This window comes from Mobula birostris, chromosome 12 (assembly GCF_030028105.1).
Source record: "Mobula birostris isolate sMobBir1 chromosome 12, sMobBir1.hap1, whole genome shotgun sequence".
Classification (NCBI taxonomy): Eukaryota; Metazoa; Chordata; class Chondrichthyes; order Myliobatiformes; family Myliobatidae; genus Mobula; species Mobula birostris.
This window is the reverse complement of record NC_092381.1, coordinates 63,943,321-63,961,096: the sequence shown is the minus strand read 5'-3', so window position 1 is coordinate 63,961,096 and position 17,776 is coordinate 63,943,321. Positions and strand designations below refer to the sequence as shown.

Here is a 17,776-nt window from a genome sequence, read left to right as displayed (position 1 = left end):
GAAAAAGGAACATCATACTTTTCTGCTGTGGACACACACTTGTTGCTATTTCTAGATTCAGGATACTTAAATCAAGCAAATATCCTGCTTCAGAGAGATTGGATACTTTATTAACAAGTTTAAATCAGTCTAATAGTGCATTTTGAATTCTGAATTAAATTTATCTGAAACAACCCAACGAGACATGGTCTGAAGTCCACCTAACAGTTTAATCAATGGCCATTGAGCATTTTCAAAGATCTCTTCTTGGAGCCTTTTGGCACTGATCTTCTTGCCAGCCAGCCTATGAATTCAGATAGCATTTAGCCAACAAATTTCCTCTATATTTCCATTCTTCCCACTGGAAGTATTGGGCTTACCTCATTATATAAACAGAAGTGACCATGTAAAGGATTGTAAGTCAAAGAACTGTGAATGTCTTGCCCAATTATAAATGCCATCTGAGGCCTGACAAAAGAAAATAAAACTATCGTATTGAAGACTACTGTAGTGATTTGTTCATTTCAAAGTGTGAAACCAATAAATAAATAATCCACATACCTTCTGTGAATGGCTGAATACTGGCTCATTTAATGCTGCTCTTTCTCACTTGTTTATGACAAATAGACTCCTATTTCTTTCATCAACCACAATATAAACTTGTTGAATTTAGTGAAATAGTAAGGAAAACTCTATTTTTGTTGCATCGCCCCTGTAAGTACCTTATAAAAATGAACACAAGATGACTCTCAATGACAATGAAGGTCCATCGTCAGACCATTTTTTCTTTACACAATTTTGTATTAAATGATAAACTATAACAATTTTTGAGATCCCAACACTGGTGTATTTTTGGCACATACATCAAATATTTTGCACAGTCTGTTTTAATAAAACTGGAAAAGTCAGTGGTTGTTACAACATACAGTATGTGGCGGCGCAAGGTTAAGTTTGTGGCGATGTAACATACTTTTACATGAATTAGAGTTCAGTGGCTGACAAATTGAGAAAGGGCATAATTAAACTTGGGTGTGCTGTGTGTTATGTTCAGACAACCCCACAGCTATCCAGGCACACACACGACCCAAGGTTTCATGGGTAAAATAATAAGGGATAACCAAGAGCTGAATTATTAACACTCAGCAGTTCGAGGAAGAGTAAATTAAACTCGAGACAAACTGTATCTAATCTCAAAGAGAAATGATCTGTATGCAAGAAAGAAATTAATTTAATTTGTTTTTCTTTACCAAATGCAGAGTATGGTGAAGTTGATTTACAAGAACACTCATACCCATCCTCCATGAAGAAAATGACCCAGCGACACTTTACCCAAGGGAAACCACGCTCCTCAGCCTCCCATCCTGTCTTTTCACTTCCACTTTCAATCAAGTCTTGCCTGAGGAGGGAGCTTACTTTTGAAAATGACGGGAAACCTGATGAAATTGCCACCCTCCATCAACATATCAATGACCTCAAAGCCCAACTGATTAAATCTGACAAGGTCATCCGCAGCTTGCAGTCTCGGATCTGCTCCTTCTCGATGACCAGTGATTATGCCTCCAGTCTGGAGAAAGCACAGGCCCAAGGTGATGTATTTGAAGCATTGCAGCTTGATGAGCTGGAAGATGATGAAGATACTTGGCAGTCTGATGGAGGTGACCAGTACCCACCAATGACACAGTCCAACATGGAAATAAAGAAGCTCATTCACAGGGTTACCACTCTAGAATCACAGCTAAAGCATGCAAAAATGGAAAATACATCAGATAAAATTGCTTCCTGGTCAGGGTAAATATTATCAAAACATTCTTTTATTAACTACTATTGTTTTTACTTTCATCTTACAATGTTGCTCCTCACTTGAAAGCAGTTACATATGTTGAATATAATTCTTTCTACCTAAGCAGCTGTCCAGTATCTTGTCAAAGAGGCCATTATAGGTGCTGTTTTGATCAGTGGGCTTCATCATTATGGAGCTTCATCTTGCCTTGCCTCTGGAGATCAACACTCTGGTCAATGGGTTTTAGGTGGTACTGAGTGTGAACCTAACTGATTTCTCCTTAACACATTGAATATTAAGTCTGCTGTAGAAATCTAGCAATATAAATTGACAAATGTTATCCTTGGTTAATTTTATAGAATGAATATTTAACTATTTAAAATTGGAGTTTGTAGTGTTTGTATCCCACTGTTTTTTTAATAGGTTCTTTTGGGTTCTTGTTTTGTGGCTGCCTGAAAGGAGATGAATCTCAGGGTTGTATATTGTATACATACTTCGATAATAAATGTACTTTCAACTTTGAACCACTAATTCTGCTTGCATATGGATTTCATTCTCATTCAGTTGTCACTGTGTTGTATTCTGAATTCCATGTAAGAGTGATTTCACTACAGGAAAGCCAGAGAGGTCTTTAATTAAATGCATTATCCTAAACTGGATACTTTTTCCTTACATTCTGTTCCACGTATTAAGAACTTGTCTCATCATAAATATAATTTGAGACAATGATGCCATCTTTGGAAGTCTCCATTCATTTTCACATAGAAGAATAAAAGGAATTATTTGCCTCATCATTACTGAATTTTAGACACCTTTGAAGTAATTTTACAGTCAACAAGATTATAGTAATTACATTGAACTGAATAATCAGATATTTTTTTCTGGTGACATTGTTTGAGGGAGGAAGATCATTCAGAATACTGGAAGAAATCCCAACCAAGCCTTGAATTTTGTAACATGGATCTTTGATGCCTTTCAGACCAGAAATTTAGTTTTAAGATACAATTGAAAGTTGTGACACTCTACAATACAGTACTTTCTTGGTATTGCACTAAACATTAGCATAGATTTGAAATGAATTGATTCCACAACCTTAGGACATCATCATGTCTGTACCTTACTTTCCATCCGATCTTTTACCCTACCTCTTTCTCATATTCAATTCTGCTTTGCACTCCAGGAAATACAACTGTTTGATCCAGATCCAAGCTCGAGAGCTCTCCCACCTCCGTCAGAAGATGCGTGAGGGCAGAGGTGTCTGTCACATTCTGAAACAACACCTAGGCGATACCACAAAGTCCTTTGAGGAGTTGCTAAGAGCAAATGATATTGATTACTATATGGGACAGAGCTTCCGAGATCAGTTAGCACAAGGAAGCCAACTGGCAGAGAGGATCACTCATAAGCTGGCTGGTCGTAAGTTGTTTTTCTATTTTCCTTGAACTGGCATTTTTAATGGCATCGTTATATGATGTACTGTTACATACTTGTCGTGTCCAATTCGGACAGAAAATTGCTATGAGCTCTTCACTCAAGTCCCAAGCAATTCCAATGGCTAAACAATTAAACAGATTGCACGGTCATGCCATTTTGCAATGAAACCCAATCTCCTATCCACATTCAGACTGACATTAACTAATCTCAACCAAAGTAGCAACAAAGCAATCATGAAAAAGAAGTGATTGCATTAGATTGCATTCTTCAGATCTCATGACAGTTCAAGGCATTTCGGAGTGAGCAGTATAAAATTGTTGAGTAGACTCTAGCAGAATCTCACCCATCAAAACAAACAACCAAGTAATGTATTTTGGTTATTGTTTAAAGGATATGTGTTGGTAAAGGTATTAGGAGGAACTCTTAGCTCTTGAGATTTTTCATGTCCACTTGAATAGAAACTTGGTGTATCAGTCTCATTCAAAATATGACAGGTCCATAATCACAGACTTCCTTCAGTTTTGGGCTGAAATGTGGGCTAAGAATATTAGATTAGATTAGGTTCAACTTTATTGTCATTGTGCCGAGTACAGATACAAAGCCAATGAAATGCAATTAGCATCTGACCAGAAGTGCAAAGAATAGTATTATTTACAAAATAACTGCGAAGAAAAAGTAAGTGCTACAGCATACAAATATACAATGGACAACCTGCAGACCCAGAGGCAGGTGCCTTCACTGAGTTTCTTTTTTGGATAAGTGATATATCCTTGTTCTTTAATTTGTGACAGCTAACAATGTTTTGTCTGTACATTTGGCTTAATTGGTCATTGAAATAGATTTAGTAATTTACTAATGTTTTGCTGTAATTGCTTACATACATTGCAGGAGTTCCTTTGGATAGCAAAAGTGACCAGGAGCTATTTATTGCCAGGTAAGGCACTGATGCTTAGAGACATGAGCAAGGCTCACTAAGTGGTCTGATGACTTTAGTGTATGAATACTGTGATTGTAATATTCAGATGTTAAATTTCTTCTGGGTTCTCTTTGCACAATTGTAGTTAATCTTGGCAGGGAGATGAATATAAGACAAACCTGTGCTATGTGAGGTTTATTGCATTTGTAAAGAAATTATTGTCAGCTGAAGAAACTTGATAATAATCTTGACACCCTTTTTGTGCACTCCAGTTTGTGATTGTACCTGATTATGCAACAACAAAGGAAGTATAAATGGAGGAAAAAATTTAAGATGCACTGGAGTGACTGGACTCAGTTACTGTCTCTCTTATACATTTACATTGGAATCCACACCTCTGTGGATTCAGCCCTAGAGAACACCCTCAAGCATGAATTATCTGTGCAATACTGGCTGGAATTTCAGAATAAATGTGTGTAGTGATAACATTTTTAGACAACATCATTTGAAGAAATTGGAGTGAAGTAGGTTTAATTTATGTGTAACTTGAGAAGGCACTGGATATGGAGTTTTTCTTTTGGTTTGTTAGAAAACTGTACGCATTCTGTGTAAAAGGACTTGCAAAAGCAAAAACGTTGAATTCATTGGTATTTCTCAATAGTACGATTAGAAGTGTACTGTACATTTTGCAACAGAAGTGCAACAAGCCCATTTTCTTTAGAGCTGCTACAGGTCATGCACTGAAATCATTATGACATCTATAATTCACTGATAAGGAACTTCTAATTCCAGTACTGCACCTCTTTTCAGATTTGAAATGTGAATGACTGCAGTCTGCAAAATGTGGTGATGAAATATGGTACAAAAGTGGAATCACAGATAGCAAAGATTGTGAAAAGATACAGAGGAATATAAATTAGTGGGAAGGTTGGGTGGAACATCTGGAATTTAATCCAGATAAGTGTGAGGCGATGTGATTTGGGAAGTCAGTTGTTAAAAGGACATACACAGTAACTGGCAAAAGCCTGGGGTATGTTGATATACCGAGGTACATTGGAGCGTGAGTCCATAGCTCTCTGAAAATGGTGACACGGGGTGAATAAGAATAATGCTAAGGCATTGAGTATAAGAAGTGGGATGTCACAATGTAGCTTTACAAAATATTAGTCAGGACACATTAGGAGTATTGTGTATATTTCTGGTCGCCACACTTTGGGAAGGATGTGATACAGTTAGAAAGAATACAGAAGAGATTCATTAGGATTTTACCTGGAATGTAGAACTTATAAATGGAGGCTTATTCTCACTGGGATGTAGAGGGCTGAGTGAATGATCTCCTGAAGGTTTATAAAATTGTAAGGAACATAAACTGGTTAAATAATCAGTCTTTTTTTCCTCAGGTGAGGGAGTCTAAAACTTGAGGATATATTTTTAAGGTGAGAGGGGAGAAATTTAAAGGTGATCTGAGGGGCACGTTTTTCACACAGCAGTTGATGATTATATGGAATGAACTGCCAGAGGAAGTGGTAAAGGGAGATAAATTGGAATGTTTAAAGTGCATTTGGACAGGTACTTGGATAGGAACGAAGCAGAGTGATGCAGTGCTAAAGGAATTATGTAGAGGCATCACATTCAGCATTGGTGAGATGGACAAATGACCCAGTTCTGTGCTGTACAAATCTATGACCAAGCAAACAGATCAGCAGTCCTTAAAGACATCATCTGAGGCTGGCAAAAACTTGACTTAAGTTTTTGGTGTGATATACTGCATCCGGTGCTCCTGGTGCGGCCTTCTATATATTGGTGAGACCCAACGCAGACTGGGAGACCGTTTCGCTGAACACCTACGCTCTGTCCACCAGAGAAAGCAGGACCTCCCAGTGGCCACACATTTTAATTCCACATCCCATTCCCATTCTGACATGTCTATCCATGGCCCCCTCTACTGTAAAGATGAAGCCACACTCGGGTTGGAGGAACAACACCTTATATTCCGTCTGGGTAGCCGCCAACCTGATGGCATGAACGTTGATTTCTCTAACTTCCCTTAATGCCCCTCATCCCCTTCTTACCCCATCCCTTGTTTATCTATTTATTTATTTATTTCCCCCTTTATTTCTCTCTCTCTGTCCCTCTCACAATAACTCCTTGCCTGCTCTCCATCTTTCTCTGGTGCTCCTCTCCTCCCATCCCATGATCCTCTCCTCCCGTCCCATGATCCTCCCCCTTCTCCAGCTCTGTATCCCTTTTGCCAATTTTCCAGCTCTTACCTCCATCCCTCCCCCTCCTGTCTTCTCCTATCATTTTGGATCTCCCCCTCCCCAACCCACTTTCAAATCTCTTACTATCTCTTCTTTCAGTTAGTCCTGACGAAGGGTCTCAGCCCAAAATGTCGACTGTGCTTCTTCCTATGGATACCGTCTGGCCTGCTGCATTCCACCAGCATTTTGTGTGTGTTGCTTGAATTTCCAGCATCTGCAGATTTCCTCGTGTTTAAGTTTATTCTATTTATTAGGTTTCAAATTAAAACTGCAGTCTGAAGCAAAAGGCTTTTTACCATTAAGTAGTGATACTGATAATTGAATAAATCTCCATATTCGGCAGAGGATTACACCCGTCAAGCACCCTTTTACACTAATCCTGTTTTTTATTTTCCCCACATTCCCATCAAGCTTCCCCTGCCCCCCACCTCAACCACCTCTCTCCCCCCCCCCCCCCAAATTCCTGATTCTATTACATGTATAAATACAAGTTACAGTGGCCAGTTAACCATCAAACCCAGTGTTTTTTGGGTTGGGGGTTAGGGGAAAGCTGGAGCACCTGGAGGAAGCCTCTGGTCACAGGGACAGCATTAAGTCTACACCCGAGGCCAGGATTGAACCTTGGTGGCCAAAGCTGTGAGGCAGTAGCTTCACTCACTGTGTCCCTGTACCCTCTTCTAACTGTGCCTGGGTAATGCCACCATGGACTGATGAGTGGGAAATTACATTTGCCAAATCATTTGGGGTATTTTGAGGTTGTAACTATCAGAATATACAGTATAGGATAAATTAGTTAATATGGTGTAGTTAGACTTACAGATCCCTTTCAATGAAGTGCAACTCCAGAAATATTAAACAAAATAGAGTGTGTCTTATTTTCAGTAATAGACTGGCATGGACTGAGGATTAGTTAACAGACTGATGATAAAAGGATCATTTTTGCACTAAGCAGCTATTTGGATGCGGGGAAGAGGGATATTATGTTGAAGTTTGTTGATGATTCTAAGTTCGGCCACGATATGGACTGTGAAGAGGATGCAGAGAGGTTTTAAAGGGATTCAGAGAGGCTGAGTAAATGGCAGAAGTGTGTCAAATGACATGGCTGAATGTGACATCATCAACTACTGCAGAAAAATAGAAAGAATGGATATGTTTTTAAATAAGAGAAAGTGCAGGTTCAGCAAGCTATTAGGAAAGCACATAGTACATTGACCTTTACTGCAAACAGTTTTGAGTACAAGAATTGGGATTATTGCTACAATGTCAGCAAGGCCAAGGAGCTGATTATTGACCTCAGGAGGAGGAAACCAAAGGTCCATGAGCCAGTGCTCATGGGGGTTCAGCGGTGGAACGGGACAACAACTCTAAATTCCTCGGTGCTATAATTTCAGAGGATCTGGTCTAGGTCCACATCAGTACCATTAGAAAGAAAGCATGGCAGTGCCTCTACATCCGTAGAGGTTTGCGAAGATTCGGCGTGTTATCTAAAACTTTGGCAAAGTTCTATAGATGTGTGGTGGAGAGTATACTGACTGGCTGCAGACTGGTATGGAAACACCAATGCCCTTGAATGGAAAGCCCTACAAAACGTGGTGGATACGGTCCTGTCCATCACAAGTAAAGCCCTCCCCACCATTCTGTTTCTTGTATTTACTAGGAATGCCCACAAGAAATTAATTTCAGAGTTGTATATGGTGATATATATGTACTTTGATAATAAATTTATTTTATACTTTGAACTTCGAACTTTGAATTATATTGAGCCTATTTGATATCACAGGTAGACAGGGTCATAAAGAAATCTTTTGGCACATTGACCTTCATAAGTCAATGGTCTAAGTTGGAGCTCTGTATGCAGTTTTGGTCACCTCCCTATAGGAAAGATGTAAGTAAGATTGAAAGAGTGCAGAGAAAATTTACAAGATTTTGCCGAGACATGAGGACATGATTTATAGGCCAAGGTTAAGGTTAGGACTTTATTCCCTAGAACGTAGAAGAATGAGAGGAGATTTGAAAGAGGTTTACAAAATTGTGCCGGGTATAGTTAGGGTAAATGCAAGTAGGCTTTTCCGCTGAGGTTGGATGAGACTGCAACCAGAGGTCGTGGGTCAAGGGTGAAAGGGGAAACATGAGGGGAACTAATTCACTCAGAGGGTGGTGACATTGTGGAACAAGCTGCCTGCGTAAGTGGTGGATGCAAGGTCAATTTCAACATTTAAGAGAATTTTGGATAGGTACATGGATGAAAGGGGTGTGGAGGGCTCTGGGTGTGGCTGGATGGGACTAGGCAGATTAATGGGTCAGCATGGACTAGATGGGCCGAGGAGCCAGTTTCTGTACTTTAGTACTCTATGGCTGAATCCAGAATGTTGTGTTCAGGTCTTGTGTTCCAGAACTGAACATATGCAGTCAATATTAGGGACGTGGCATGGTCCAAATGTTCATAAATCATGTTATCTTTTTCAAGATGACATGTATCAAGATATTTTATATTTAAACTGAATATGTACCATTGCAATAAATATGAACCACTCCTGTGTGCTTTACCAGAAACTGTTTGATACTGTCTGTGTGTTTATTACACCAAGTATGTTTCACTTTGTTTTAATTGCCAATTGCCCAGAAAGTCAGTATGAGCAGGTTCTTTTCTACCTGGTCTTACAGACTTTTTGAAAAGAACAATACAGAAAGTGTAAGGAGAAAGATCGCCCAAACTGACAGATCTCAGAGAGAGGAGGAAAGGGGGAGGGAGAGAACCTTTGGAGATATCAACAGAAATCACTGAACTGTGAAAATAATGAACCTGTAACCAGGTATTTAGAGTCAGAATTTGGTTTCAAAGTTTGAAAAGGGAGAGAGCATTGAGATAAGAATTAAAAACAGAAAATGTAGGAAATGCTGTGCATGTCAAAGCATCCATTGAATGAGAAACAAGGTTAATATTTCCTGTCAAAGACCCTTCACAAGAATTGTCCAGGTTTCAGGTTCCCAGCATATGCTATTTATTTTCCTTTACAGAGGCAAGAATAGTGTGTGCAGATATAAATACTGACTTGCCTGCTGTTCCTTTTTATGAAGTACATCAATCCATGTGGCTAGAGCAATTCCCAAAGTAAAGAGGGGTCCTCTTGGGGAAAATATGTTTCAATACTATTGATAGGAAATACCACTAATGTATTGAAAGCAGTTCAAAGGTGGTTTACAATGCCAGCACATAGAATGAAATAATTGTTTTATGAGGTAAGACTGTATAGGATACGCTTGGAGTTTTGAAGAGTGAAAGGCGATCTCATTGAAATGTATAAGATCCTGAGGGGCCTTGACAGGGAAAATGTGGATTTGATGGGAATGCTTCCTCCTATGGGAGAATCTAAGACATAGAGTTGATTTCTTTTAATTGAAATAAGATGCTGTTTACGTAATGTAGAGATGAGATGATTTCTTTTCTCTCTCAGATGGTTGGAGGTCTTTGGAATTCTTTTCCTCATTCGAACAGTCTGGAATTGTCTTTGTGTATTTTTAAGGTAAACATAGACAGACAGAGCTATTTGATAGGCAAAGGTTATAAAGGTATACTGTGGGTAAGCAAGAATGCAGAGTTGAGGTTGAAACCAGGTCAGGAATAATCTCATTAAATGAAAAGTACTATTTTCAATATCCTTTAAAAAATATTTCACTCTACCATCAGGTGTGCCGTATGTTTTTATTGAAGTTGCTTGTGCTTTGAGCATTAAAGGTTTCCACAATTATTGTTCTCACTTCTATCAGTTATAAAAAAAATTGGGCTGCTTCTCTGATGTGTTATATCTTTCCTCCTCGCCCTCTACTTTAAGGTATCACTGCGCACAATTCAAATTTATTTGATAACCTGAACTCTCAGCTCCAACTCAACAACGTGTGTGTGTGTGTGTGTGTGTGTGTGTGTGTGTGTGTGTGTGTGTGAAAAAAATACTCAGACATCTAGATAGACATGGATGCTTGAAGGATGAAAAAATCCTCCTAGCATCCAGGAGAAGACATAATAGAAACAGAAATATGGACCAGACTGAAACCAAGTGGAAATAGGCATACACGTGGAAGGCTTCAACATAGGAAAGAAAAGAAGATGAAAAACAATAATGCTGTCCCACTTGCTCCATTAAAAGGATAACTTGTAATAAGGATTGCAAACTGGCCTCTTCAGTGTCTGCATTTTCCTAAATGTAGAATCAATTCCAACAAGGATCAATATTTTAGAGATAATTGAAGTAGGTTTGGTCCAATCAGGAGAGCAGGTGTTGTGCTAATGGCAGAGAATGCAACTTGAATTTAAAGCTGCTCATACTGTTTAGTTAAAGGGACAGTATACTGTATAGTAATGTTGCAAATAGTCTCACTAGTTTCAGGAGTTTTCAGTGCAGTGTAAACATCAGTATGGTACAACACAGCTGGAATTGATTATTGAGCCTTTATAGCACTATAGAAATCCATAAGACCATAAGGCATAGGAGCAGAATTAGGCCATTTGGCCCATTGAGCCTGTTCCGCCATTCCAACATGGCTGATCTATTATCCCTCTCAACCCCATTCTCCTGCCTTCTCCCTGTAACATTTGACACCCTGTTTACTCAAGAACCTATCAGCCTCTGCTTTAAATATATGGAATAACTTGGCCTGCACAGCTGTACGTGTGAATTCTACAGAATCACCCCGCTCAGAGGCTAAAAAAACTTTGCCTGTCTGTTCTAAATTGACATCCCTCAATTCTGAGAATATGCACTTTGATCCTAGACTCCCCCATCATAGGAAAATCTTCTCCACATCCACTCTATCTAGGCCTGTCAATATTCAATAGGTTTCAATGAGATCCTCCACTCCATTCTTCTAAACTCCAGCAAGGTTAGGCCCAGAGCCACCAAATGCTCCTCATATTTCATTTCTTGGATCATTCTTGTGAATCTCTTCTGGAGCTCCAATGTCAGCTTATTTTTCTTAGATAAGGGACCCAAAACTGCTCAGGATATTCCATATGCAGTCTGACCAATGCCTTATAAAGCCTCAGCATTATATCCTTGTTTTTATATTCTAGCCCTCTCTAAATGAATGCTAACTTTGCATTTGCCTACCTTACCACCAACTCAACCTGCAAGTTAACTTTTAGGGGATCTGCACAAGGATTCCCAGGTCTCTCTGCATCTTTGAGTTTTGAATTTTATCTCCATTTAGAAAATAGTCCATGCCTTTATTCCTTCCACAACATGTATGACTATGCGCTTCCTTACACTATATTCCATCTGCCACTTCTTTGCCCAATCCTCCAATCTGTCAGAATCCTTCCACAGGAACCCTTCTTCCTCAACATTATCTGCCTCTCCACCTATCTTTTGTATTGTCCACAAACTTGGCCACAAAGCCATCAATTCATTCATCCAAATCATTGACCAATGACATGAAAAGAATCAGTTCCAACACTGACCACTGAGGCACACCACTAGTCACCGGCAGCTAACCAGAAAAAGCCCATTTATACCCACTCTTTACTCCCTGCAAGTCAACCAGTCTTCTATCCATGCTAGTACTTTTCCTATAATAACATAGGCTTTTATCTTCAGCCTCATGTGCGGCATCTTGTCAAAGGCCTTCTGAAAATCCAAATAAACAATATCTATTGACACTCTGTTCTGCTTTAGAAACCCATGCTTACTTTGGCCTATTTTATCCTGGACCTCCAAGTATCCCGAAACCTCATCCTTAATAATAAACTCCAACATCTTTCCAACCACTGAAGTTGGACTAACTGGCCTATAATTGTTTTTTCCTGCCTCCCTCCTTTCCTGAAGAGTGAAGTGACACTTGCAATTTTCCAGTCCTCCAGAACCATTCCAGAATCTAGTGATTCTTCAATTATCATTACTCATGCCTCCGCAATCTCTTCAGCTACCTCCTTCAGAACCCTGGGGTATAGTCCATCTTTATTCAGGTGGCTTACCTACTTTCAGACTTTGCAGCTTCCCAAGCACTTCCTCCTTGGTAATAGCAACAACACTCATTTCTGCCCCCTGATACTTTTGCATTTCTGGCATTCTGCTCATGTCTTCTGCAGTGAAGGCTGAAGCAAAATACTTAATTAGTTCCTCTGCTATTTCTTTGTCTCCTACTACTACCTCCGCAGCATCATTTTCCAGTGAACATAGAACATAGACATCTACAGCACATTACAGGTCCTTCAACCCACAATGTTGTGCTGACTATGTAACCTATTCTAGAAGCTGCCTGGAATTTCCCAACCACAAAGCCCTCTATCTTTCTAAGTTCCATGTAGCTATCTAAGAGTCTCTTAAAAGACCCTGTTGTATCCGCCTCCACCACCGTCACTGGCAGTGCATTTCACGCACCCACCACTCTCTGTGTGGAAAATCTTACCTCTGACATCCCCTTTGTACCTTCTTCCAAGCACCTTAAAACTATGCCCACTCGTGTTAGCCACTTCAGCCCTGGGAAAAAGCCTCAGGCTATCCACACGATCAATGCCTCACATCATCTTATACACATCTATCAGGTTGCCTCTCATCCTCCATCGCTCCAAGGAGAAAAGACCAAGTTCACGCAACCTATTCGCATAAGACATGCTCTCCAATCCATGCAACATCCTCGTAAATCTTCTTTACACTCTCTCTATAGTATCCACATCCTTCCTATAGTGAGGTGACCAAAACTGAACACAGTACTCCAAGTGGGGTCTGACTAAGGATTGATACCCACTCTGATCCTCTCTTTCACCCTTTATATGTCTGAAAAAGCTTTCTGTATCCTCTTTTATATTATTGGCTAGCTTACATCATATTTAATTTTTTCTCTCTTTATGGTTTTTTTTTAGTTGCTTTCTGCTGGTTATTAAAGCTTCCCAATTCTCTATCTTCCGACTAATTTTTCCAATACTTTATGCCTTCTCTTTGGCTTTTTTGTTGTCTTTGACTTCTCTTGTCAGTCATGGTGTTGTGTATTTAATATTTCAGTAATATTTGAGTAATATTGTAAATGTATTGTTTGAAAGACTGTGTAGCCCAGCTGACGGAAGTACTGACAGATATATTCAACATCTCTCTGGAACAATCCATTATCTCCTTAGTTTTCAAGGCAGCTACCATCATTCCAATGCCAAAGAGGGCGACAGTAACCTGCCTAAATGACTATCATCCAGTAGCATTAACATCAACCATTATGAAATGCTTTGAGCAGCTGGTCATGGAGCACATTAAAGCCTTTCTCCCGGCTACACTGGACACATTTCCCGTTCACTTATCGCTCATATCGATCCACTGACGATGCAATAACCTCTGCCCTCCACTCTGTCCTGTCCCACCTGGAAAATGGGGTCTCATATGCCAGACTGCTGGTTATGGACTTCAGTTCAGCATTTAACACCATCATACTCCAGAAACTGTTCAGGAAACTGGGTCTCAACACCTGCCTCTGCAATTGCATACTGGACTTCTTAACAGTAAGGCCACGGTCAGTCGGTGTGGGCAATGATGTCTCTAGTCCCATTACACTGAGCACTGGTGCTCCCCAAGGCTGTGTACTCAGCCTGCTGCCATTCCCACTGCTGACACATGACTGTGACGCTGGATCCAGCTCAAATCGTGTATCAAGTTTACGGATGACACTGCAGTGGTTGGCCTTATCAAGAACGATGACGAGATGGAGTATAGAGAGGAAAGGGAACGGCTGGTTGTTTGGTGTGAGAAGAACAAACTAAGCCTGAGCATGGAGAAGACAAAGGAAATCATTGTGGACTTCAGGAAGGTGCAGACAAACCATCCCCTCTGCAAGTACATGATTCCTCTGTAGAGAGAGTTAAGTGCACCAAGTTCCTGGGAATTCATATCATGGATGACCTCACCTGGTCCCTAATATCACCTCCCTGAACAAGAGGGCACAGCAGCGCCTCCACTTCCTAAGAAGATTGAGAAGCAAGGTTCCCCCAGCGCACCCCCCCCCCATCTTAACTGCATTTTACAGGAGAACCATTGAGAGCATCCTGACAAGTTGCATCTCCATCTGGTACGGGAGTAGTCAAATATTGGACCAGAAATCGCTACAAAGGGCTTTGAGAACAGCTAAGAGGTTCATAGGGGTCTCCTTACTGTCCATCAGACATTTATCAGAAGCGCTGCATATGCAGGGCCCTTAGTATTATTAAAGATCCCACCCATCCATCCAACATCCTCTTTGACTTTCTACCATCAGGCAGGAGACTACGATGCATAAAAACAAGAACAGTCAGGATGAGAAACAGTTTCTTCTCCCAGTCTTTAATCTGTTCTGTACAATATTTAATATTAATGCACTTTAGTTTGTTATTTATGTGTGATTCATCTGTAAGTTTTATCCTTACCTTCATAAGTTATCGTGTGTTGTGTGTACTACTGTGCTTTACACCCTGGTTCAGAGAAATATTGTCTCCTTTCTATATATTATATGGTTATATAGAATATATACATGTATATAGTTAAATGACAATAAACTAGATTAAGAATTCTTTGTTTAAGTAATCCATTACAGGTTAGATGTAAAAGCAATATATGTAAATAGCATACATTATTATGCCACCATATCATAAATGCATGCCTTGCTAAAAGTAAAAGCTAAGTAGACACATATCTCCTGGTCTCCCATGTTTTTCATTTGATTAGGTTTATGTTTTTGAGTTTCAAAACATAACAGTAGCAATGAATTAGTTTTAAAATAAACCCGAGACCTGTTAAAGCGCAGTGAGATGTTCCAGTTTTTAAAAAATTGCAGCACAGTGTTTTTTTTCTTCAGAAAGGGACAGAGAAGGTAGAGTTTTAGAAAAAAGACAGAAAATGGATGAAATGCATGGGTACCAGATGATAATAAATTTTAAAAAACAGAAATGGCTGGAAAGGTAGACACGATTGATTGCACATGTGATAACTGTATATTGTATTCTGAGCAGATAGAGCAGTATTTTGAAGCAAATGAAAAAGCCAGTGAAAAGCGAATGCCAGTTTTGCTGAGTGCATTGGGTGGAAAGGCATGCAGTTTGCTTAGAAGTTTGACTCTCTAACCAAACCAGCTAAAATGATCTGTGCTAATATCGTGAAAGTAATGGAGGAAGATTTAGAACTGAAACCATGTTGATTGAAGAAGGCTTTCGCTTTCATTAGTGGAATCAAAAAGAAGGGAAGTCCATTTTAATGTACATGGCTGAATTGAAGAGATTGAGCATTCTCAGTTCAATGACGGGTTTAATGATGCACTGACATATCATTTAGTTTGTGCAATCTTACAAGAAAGCGATTAAAACAGCAGACAGACAAAATTGGGTGGCAGTCAGGAATGAAAGTGAGCGTGAACAAAATTGCAGTGTATAGACAGAAACCAGCCTGGCCAAACCTGTTGTATTACTGTTGTAGCAGGGGCTTACATCACCTGACCAATGTAAGTTTAAAGGCAAAACTTGTGGAAAATGCAAAAAAGTAGGACTCGTACAAAGAGCACGTCAGGCAGACAAAAATAAATGGACTGCACAGAGTAAATGATAAAAAGTCGAGTCCAGTTTCAAAAAAAGCACAAATGACATTGGTACAACAACCGACAAGCCACATTGGGCTTGTATGTGGTGAAAACAGGAGAGCCAGCATTGCGGGGACATAATTGTCTGAGGCAGCTACAACTTGATTGAAGATCCATCACTATTTGCATGCCACATCCTCTGCAAGAGACACTAAAGGCGAATTAAGAAAGGTACCAGATGATGCCACAGTAGAGTTCAATGGTGGCATTGGAAACCTCAAACGTATCAAGGGTACAACAGTGTTAAATGAAACTGCCATGTACAAGCTTTGCAAAGCCTGTCTAGTTCCTTACCGCATCTGTGATAAAGCAGCCATTTGGCTAGATCACATGGAGGCTGAAAGAATTCTTTCCAAAATTGGAAGGAGTCCATGGACAACACCAGTGGTCCCAGTAGCCAAGAAGAATAGGTCTGTCAGGATTTGTTGTTGATTTTAAGGGCACTATTAACACTGTACTGAAAGTAGACCCTCTGCCCAGTATAGAGGATATCTTTCAAAACCTTTGGGACGGATACACTTTAGCAAATTGGACTTAGCTGAAGTCTACCTACAGATGGAAGTGGAAGAAGGGTCCAAAGTGTTTCTCACCATAGACACTTGCAATGGGCTTTATTGCTACACATTTGTTGGAGTAGCATCTGCACCTGGACCCTGGCAGAAAGGGATGGACCAGGTGCTGCAAGGCTGCCCAGGCACTCAGTGTTAGCTGGATGGTGTCATTGTTTCTGAAAAGAATAACAAGGAACATCTCCAAAATATCAAGACAATGTTAAAAAGATTAGAAAATTATGGGCTCAGAGTACAGCACAACATGTGAATTCTTTAAATCAAGCATCACTTACTGTGGTCACACTATTGATGCACTAGGATTACACAAGGGTGCTAAGAAAATTTAAGTGGTGATGGGTGTTCCAAGACCAAAGGATTTGTCACAGTTGTGGTCCTTTCCTGGATACGTCAATTACTATAACAGGTTCCTGCCAAACCTGGCTACTGTGCTCCACCCCTTAAACTCATTACTGCAGATTGGGAAGAAATGAATGTGAGGTGACTTTCAAGAAGGGAAAAGAAACATAGAAAATAGGTGCAGGAGTAGGCCATTCAGCCATTCGAGCCTGCACCGCTATTCAGTATGATCATGGCTGATCATCCAACTCAGAACCCTATACCTGCCTTCTCTCCATACTCCCCGATCCCTTTAGCCATAAATGGTGATGTCAGACACTGTACTACACATTATGATCTATATTGTCCAGTGAAGTTTGCCTGTGATGCCACGCCTTGTATAGGTGCAGTCATGTCATATGAGTGATGGAAATAAACACCCCATAGATCTTGCATTATGTTCCTTTACTGTAGCAGACAAAAATTATGCACAGATTTAGAGAGGTGACTTGAGTCTGGTTTGGGGTGTAACTCATTTCAGCCAGTACTTGTATGCAGAGAGTTTACCCTCATTACTAATTATTTGATGAGGGCCTTTATCAACATAATGAGACAAGATAGTTCAGAGGATGGCTATTATATTGTGGTTCACTAATTTCAGAATTCCCCAAAAACTGACTGGGGTCAGATGCAAAATTCACCCAAGTGGCTGTGATGAAAACTAATTTGGTAAGTGCAGAATCAGGCATTAATTCTGCCACCACTGCAAAGTTCTTTTTCTCACAAGTAATGCATCATTATACTATTAAAAATTAAAACACAAAATAGTCTGTAAAGGGATCTTGTTATCTCTGCCTTAATGCTGTGACTTAACCAAGATGTCAGGGCAAAGTGCTCATCTCAAAGTGTACAGTGGAAAATGGAGGACTGAATTATTTTA

At 39.9% G+C, this 17,776-nt stretch overlaps 1 protein-coding gene across 11 annotated transcripts in view; it reads left to right on the top strand.

The window, feature by feature from the left end:
* The window catches only part of pde4dip (phosphodiesterase 4D interacting protein), a 239,886-nt gene that overhangs the window by 151,322 nt on the left and 70,788 nt on the right, over nt 1–17,776 (top strand). For all 11 annotated transcript variants that reach the window (XM_072273948.1, XM_072273939.1, XM_072273942.1 and 8 more), the window contains 3 exons: nt 1,236–1,767; nt 2,940–3,175; nt 4,082–4,127. In XM_072273948.1, coding sequence (XP_072130049.1) covers nt 1,236–1,767; nt 2,940–3,175; nt 4,082–4,127 — 814 coding nt within the window. The remainder of the gene's footprint in view (nt 1–1,235; nt 1,768–2,939; nt 3,176–4,081; nt 4,128–17,776) is intronic.